The sequence below is a fragment of the Solanum tuberosum genome, unplaced genomic scaffold (genome assembly GCF_000226075.1).
Source record: "Solanum tuberosum cultivar DM 1-3 516 R44 unplaced genomic scaffold, SolTub_3.0 scf00341, whole genome shotgun sequence".
Classification (NCBI taxonomy): Eukaryota; Viridiplantae; Streptophyta; class Magnoliopsida; order Solanales; family Solanaceae; genus Solanum; species Solanum tuberosum.
In genome coordinates, this window is record NW_006239268.1 from 601,642 (window position 1) to 608,506 (window position 6,865).

General features: G+C 38.8%; 1 protein-coding gene across 1 annotated transcript; it reads right to left on the minus strand.

Annotated features, from left to right (window-relative positions):
- Window positions 1–313: 313 nt before the first annotated feature.
- LOC102583679 (cellulose synthase-like protein D2) lies at window positions 314–6,599 on the minus strand. Its single transcript, XM_006361200.2, has 4 exons — window positions 5,553–6,599; window positions 4,028–4,920; window positions 2,431–3,238; window positions 314–2,294 (listed from the first exon to the last, which is right to left on the minus strand). Exons 2-4 carry the CDS (start codon window positions 4,882–4,884, stop codon window positions 546–548), a joined length of 3,414 nt encoding a protein of 1,137 aa, XP_006361262.1. The 5' UTR covers window positions 4,885–4,920; window positions 5,553–6,599; the 3' UTR covers window positions 314–545.
- Window positions 6,600–6,865: the final 266 nt, after the last annotated feature.

The following is a 6,865-nucleotide window of genomic DNA, read 5'->3' on the forward strand; positions in this document are numbered from 1 at the left end:
GGGGTCCATCCGAACCCCCTTCGACGAAAAATTATATTATTAATACATAGTTAAAATAATTTTTTATGTATATATAGTAGATGTCGAACCCCCTTCGGCTACTTCGTGTGTCTATTTTTTCAGATTTTGAACCTCCTTATTGAAAATTCTGGCGGAGCCAAAGGGAGTACCATTTAAAAATGTGAATGACATATAATGGTCACGTTTGTTTACTTTGACTCTCTCTGACAAGCATTTCACGATGAAATTAAAAAAAAAGAATACAAAGGATAATTAAAAAGAATCAATTTCACTACTGTAATTTGAGGTTCTGATTACATACCAATCAATTCCCTTTGTCCACTTTTCTCCACATATCAAAGAATAGAAATCAAGAAAAGATAACTAAAAGAATAATTTTGAAATTCATTGTGGAATAAGTCTAATTGAGTAAACAAAATTCCATACTCGATCTCATAGATACATATAGAATTCTGCAGAAAACTGTATTCGATGAAGTCGTATGTACCTTCATAGTTTGTTACTATGCCATTATAGAAAAGTTGTTAAGGGAACTGAAATGAACCTCCAATTTCAGTGTTACCTGCAGGGGGGTTAATTGCAACCCAAAGGAGGGAAATGGTAATGGCAATGAGCCCGGACCAAACGAACACGATGGTTGGTGTTCTTCCTCTTCGTCCCATAAGTCCTTTCGCGAAAGGATAGAGATGAGCCAACACCCAAAAGCTGAAGAAAACGCCTCCTAACAGACGGCTCCATTGTGGTATTGTGCTGTATATAGTTCTGCTGAAGCCAACTGCTATCGCGACTAAGTTAACCATCATGATTGTTATAGGAGGAATCATCAATGATGTCCATTTGATGACGTAGAGATCAGCAAATGCATCGTCATTTTCATCACCGGATGATTTTGATGTCAGAGTGAATGAGATTTCAATGCCAGCAACCACTTTTAGTAGACCTTGAAACACAGCTGCAAGATGTGCACTCGTGCCTCCGATTAACCAAAACTGCTCATTACGCCACCAATCTTCCAAAGCAATGCCAGACCACTTGATCTCGAGCAAAGCTAGAATGCATAGAGTTAATGAGATGACAAGGAGGTACACGAGAAATGTGACATTAAGGCTCTGAACAATGAATTGACCGGAGAAAAGTGAGAGTGCTGGGAGGAAGCAGTAGACAATCAGGAATATTGAAGTGAATGGGTAGATGCCAACGTTGAGGTAAGCAATCCGTTGTAAAATTTTCATCTTTGGACTAGCAAGAAAGGCGTTATTGCGTGAGAAGAAGATCTCAACGGAACCAGTAGCCCATCGTAGGACTTGGTGAAGCCTATCAGTGAGATTGATTGGTGCAGTGCCACGGAATGCATCTCTTTTTGTCACACAGTATATCGATTTCCAACCTCTATTATGCATCCTGTATCCTGTTACCACATCTTCAGTAACAGATCCGTAAATCCATCCAACTCGATTGCCCCATTCAGTTTTGTCTTCGTACCAACACGAAATGACACTGACTGCTTCAGCAACAGTGGAAGCATCAAGAAGTTCTCTTGGAATAGTTAGTGCACCGGGAGGTCGTCCATACTTTACAGAAGGGTGATCAGCGAGCGGTCTACCTTGGAATTCAGCCACCGGGATTGAATCAATGAGGACACTAGAGTTTCCAAATCTTTTAGGAAACAAAGCAAGATCCATATCCTCATCATCAATGTCTCCCATTCTAAGTCCCCTCGTTTCATCAGCAACAATGGCCTTACTCTTACCCCTCCCAAAGCAACAACTGCAGCAATCAGGGTGGCGGTCCTTTGCTCGTGGGGGATCAAAACCATACAGAGCAGTCCGGCGGAAGAGGCAACCGGTGCCCACATAAAAAGGACCCTGAAGTCCATCCAGTGCACGCATATTCACATCAAAGAAAACAGTATTGTGATTTGCATACCGATCATTGGGATCAATCCCCTCAAACCGCTGAGGGAACTGGACATAACAAAGACGATCCCCACCCCGGTCCATCATAAAACACATGCCCTCCCTTATTGCCTCTGAGTTGTAGATGTAGTGATCACAGTCAAGGTTTAGAATGAAAGGGCCATTGGACATGACAGCTGATGCTCGGACCAATGCATTCATAGCTCCAGCCTTCTTGTTGTGATCATAGCCAGGACGCTTCTCACGAGAAACATACACCAGCATGGGGAGCCGAATATCAACTTCCGTAAAATCAATCATACTGCTATCAGCTGTCGCACCATGCAAGGCTTCATCACTTGGAGGTTTTAACATCACCTACAGTTCATAAGGAAACCAAAATGTAAAAGCAATCTAATAATTGAAATGGAGGGAGTATATAAAACATATAAACTAAAAATCCTAGCTCCGCCTCTGGATGCAATTAGATGCTACGAACAAGCATGATCGATACCTGTATGATTCCTGCATGATCACCCCGAGAGTGCTCGGGAGAAGCTACCATCCAAGTTCCGGGCCAGTGAGTTCCATCTGCCATCCAAGTGGCCTTAGTTATCTTGATAGGTTCCAAAGGTTCATCTCCAGCTCTCTCTCTCTGAAGCTTCAAAGCCTTAATTTCCTCTCGAGCATTGTAGGCATCAGAACGCCGGCGAATAGAATCAGTAAGGCCATTGGTTCGAACCTTAAATTCATCATATTCGCGCTTCACACGTCTACGATCCTTGACGAAATCTTGACGTACTTTGTTCTTGTAAGGATCTTTTTTCAAGCTGAAGTAACTATCCGGGTTCCTCGGTTCAATATCATGTTTACGACAAAATGGGACCCAAATGTTGGCAAAACTTGCAGCTTCTGCCATTGCTTCAAAAGTCAAAAGAGCACCTCCATCATCAGATACATAGCAAGAAAGTTTTTCAACAGGGTAATCAGCAGCAAGAATAGATAGTATTGTGTTTGCTGTAACGAGTGGCGGCTCTTTCTCTGGATCTGCTGTAGAAACAAATATATCCATTCCTGGAAGATCAGATTTTCCAGTGGGATTGGTTGAGGTCGGAGTTTCAAACTTTTCTTTTAAGACAGTAAGATCGGTAGCACGATTGACTGGACATAACTTTGGAAGCTGATCAAGCAGCCATGAAATTGCAAACCAAATCTCACAGACTATGGACATATACCACAGCCATATAGCATCATTGTTGGGATGGCTGATCCTCCATTGAAGAAATAATCCAAGTACAACAACACGAATTAAAATCAAAAGCCTGTAAAATGAAAGATATGTCAGGACAGTTTCTCAAAGTCTCAAACATCTTGAAAATAACAACAAAAATGATACTAATATTAATGTATATTTTGAGATATAAGCACCATGAACAGATTGAATATCGAAGTCATTCAATCCTACTATTAGGTAAATGATCGCGGACCTAGTACGAGACCATTAAGCATTGGACAATCAACCTAGAGCATAGGAGTATGCAAACGTAGTTGGAAAAGGCAGAATAGTTGGATCTAGTCTGTCAAACACGCTAATAGGCGCGGAGCTAGGGGGAGCAAAGGGGTTCACCCAAGCCCCATTCGCCAGAAAAATTACATTGTATGTACAAGGTCACAATTATCTTTTATGAATATATATCAGTTGTTGAATCCCCTTGGCTTCTTCCTGTGTTTACTTCTTTATATTTTGAGTTCTCTTAGTGAAAATTCTGACTCAGCTACTGTATAGCTGCACGCTAAGCCTTAAAAAATTAAATTTACAACACACCAAAAATGGCATTGATGGGTAATGTCATTAGATGGTGATATCGAATTTGGATTACGAAAAACACATTAAGCAGAATTTGCCAAGGTAAATGATATGTCCCCTACAAGTTATTTTAGATTGATCAAAGTTAATAGAAGAATTTGCAGTTAGGAAATATGATATGATTGTTTTTATATTTGTTATTTCGTTAAAGTTAGAAGATTAAGGCACTATGCCGTTAGATTTAAAGTTATTCGTCTAATATAGTCAAAAATAGTCATTGAAACTACTTGGAACAAGAAATTACCGGTATGGGCTGAGTACTGCAGCAGGTATCTTCAGCTTACGCGTAAGTGGCCTCCAAGGCTTGTTGAGAAGTTCAGAATGCTCACCAATGTTATCATCTTCGTCATTTCCAAATACTTCATCCTTTGGCCATACAGCATTCCCATATCCATATGTTCCTTTAGTCTCAAATAACCATCTATTATGATCAAAATCTCCTGTTTGACTCCTCATCAACCCTGACTCGCTCCTTATTAAGGCCGACTTATTAGCTGATCGCATCAACGACAACATCCTTTCATTTTTAGACATCCCAACATTTGAATGCAATGACAAAGGTTGTCTAGAGGGATCCACATCATTCTCAGCTAAATCAGTGTTCTTGTATGGCTCTTTACAACCGGGACACATCCCATCTCCGATTTTGACTGCATCAATATAACAATCCCGACAAATTTTGAAATCACATTCGCAAGGGAGGATATCATCACCCCTGCCATCACTCATGACCTTTCCATCACAACCTTGTATAGCACAAGAAGACCCTTTAGTACCAGCCATCTGAGGATGATTTGCTTCCGAATCAATCACCTTATCCATCAAATGTGCACGAGTAGCACTGTTATATCCACCACTAAACAAGGAATTCGACACATACTGCTCTTCAACCCTCTGTGAAATGGAAGGATCAAAAGGTTGATTATCAGGTGTCGGAGGCATATGCACCATGTAGTTCGCAAACTCTAAACCACTGATCTCACTATCCAGGGAGTCCCTAGACAAGTTCACATAGCGACCAGACGAAGTCCTCCTTGCAAAGGTCACGCCCGGAGGCTTACCTTGTTGCAAGTCTGAAGGTTTGAAGGATCTTCCAGCCATTTAGCTAAATATTGAGCAACAAGATCTCACCAGAACCTGAAAATGCAAAAGGCCAATGAAGAAAACAGAAATATTTAGCTAGATGGAAAGTATACACAATTAATACAACATCTGAAAGGCTCATGTCTCAAGATCTCAGCTAGCTATAAGTATGCATAATTAACACTTCCATTTGAAACAACAAAAAAGAAGAGTTGGAAAGAACCAAAATATCATTTGCAGGTCACTAGAACAGTGAAAAGTAAAATTGCAGGGGAGCCTTAGCGTAACTAGTAAAGCTGTTGCCATGTGACCTAGAGGTCCTGGGTTCGAGCAGGGTAAGGTTTCGTACAATAGACCATTGTGGTCCAACACCGCTCATAGTGGGAGCTTAGTGCACCGGCCTCCCCACAGCAAAAGGTAAAATTATGACACAACCCTCTTCCACTTCCTTAATTTCCCAAGGCATACTACCTTTTCAATTCGTTAAAGATTGCACCTTTTATCCATTTATATTGCTCGGACTCTTGAAAAATACTGCTATGCATGTGTCGGATCCTCCAAAAGATGCAGTACTTTTGGAGACTCCGACACCTATCTGTCAGTATTTTTGAAGAGTCCAAGCAACATACATCCAAAACACAAAAGAAAAGTATAAAATACAACCAGAATCACACAGGGAAAAGTACCTATTAGCCTTGATGAGGTACACAGCAAGAACAAAGGATCAAGAGTTTCCTACACCATATCCAAGTAAGGACAGAGGTTTTTCAAAAGGAGATAGCAGTTCAAATAGACATTCAAATGGTCTTCCAATACAAATCAATTGATAATACATCTAAACTATATTTTGACATGCATAAGTGGAGAGATATGGACCTCCACTCCTTGTCCAAAAACTATATAAACAATTCCAACAAAATCTTACAATATACTTATAATACTAAATAATCTACCTACCAAAAGGCCTGTAAGAAACATTCAAGGCAACTACTAATTAAAAAAATTCAAGATTCTCAACAACATGCAGCAGCACAAAGATACATGTACACAAACATCACAAATTACAACAACAACAAATCCACTATAACTCCACCAGTGGAGTCTGGGGAAGGTCCGCATAACAGAAGTACAAGAAACAAACAGCTTACAAAAAATAGTAACAGAACAGAAATTACAACAAAACAATTATAATATTAAGAAAAGTTTTCATGGGGTCCCATCAAAATGTTACAACTAGACTCAGTCTTAATTATCCAAAATTAACAACTAACACCCTTAAACCATTTTCCTCTCTCTTTCTCTTTCAATGTTTCTCCTCAAGTCTCAAACATGACAAAAATTGAGTCTTTTTTAAAACTTGGTAATTGGTATTATCATAGAAAAAAAATAAGTTCTTTATTTAACAGTTACCAACCTCAGAATTGAAAAAAAGAAGAACCCCAAATGAGAAGAGTAAAAACTTTACAAAGTAAATATTTAAAGACTCAATTTTTGACATGGTATTATCAGTAAGAAGAAAAAAAAAAGTGCTTTATTTAACAGTTACCAACCTCAAAATTGAAAAAAAGAAGAACCCCATAGGAGAAAGATTCAAACTTTATCAATAAAAAGATTTAAAGACTCAATTTTTGACCAAATAGCAACAAGTTATGCTTATGACACCCAAAAAAGAACACAATATCTAAAATATTCAAAGGTTTCAAGAACTTTGTGTGTATATAAAGTAACAGAGTGAATAAATGAGTCTCCTATTTTTAGGACATGAAAAAAACATTTTCCTTTTTTGGTTGCTTAAGAATTTCAAGAAAATAGGAAATGGTATATTTTTTTAACTTATTGTGCATGTATTTATTATTAAGATTTTATTAGGCAATTTATGAAGAAAATGTGAACTTTAATGGCTATTAAAGCTGTTCGTATGAAGCTACTTTCTTGCTGAATTTGGGGGAGGAAGAAAGAACACCTTTTTTTCTTTTTTCTTTTTGGGGTGGTGGGGGGG

Excerpts from the sequence above, each read along its gene's own strand:
- LOC102583679 (XM_006361200.2), bottom strand. The coding sequence starts at position 4,884 with ATGGCTGGAAGATCCTTCAAACCTTCAGACTTGCAACAAGGTAAGCCT. Across the intron at positions 3,239-4,027 it reads GCAGTACTCAGCCCATACCG|GCTTTTGATTTTAATTCGTG; the intron begins GTAATTTCTTGT and ends TTCATTTTACAG. Across the intron at positions 2,295-2,430 it reads ATCATGCAGGAATCATACAG|GTGATGTTAAAACCTCCAAG; the intron begins GTATCGATCATG and ends TATGAACTGTAG.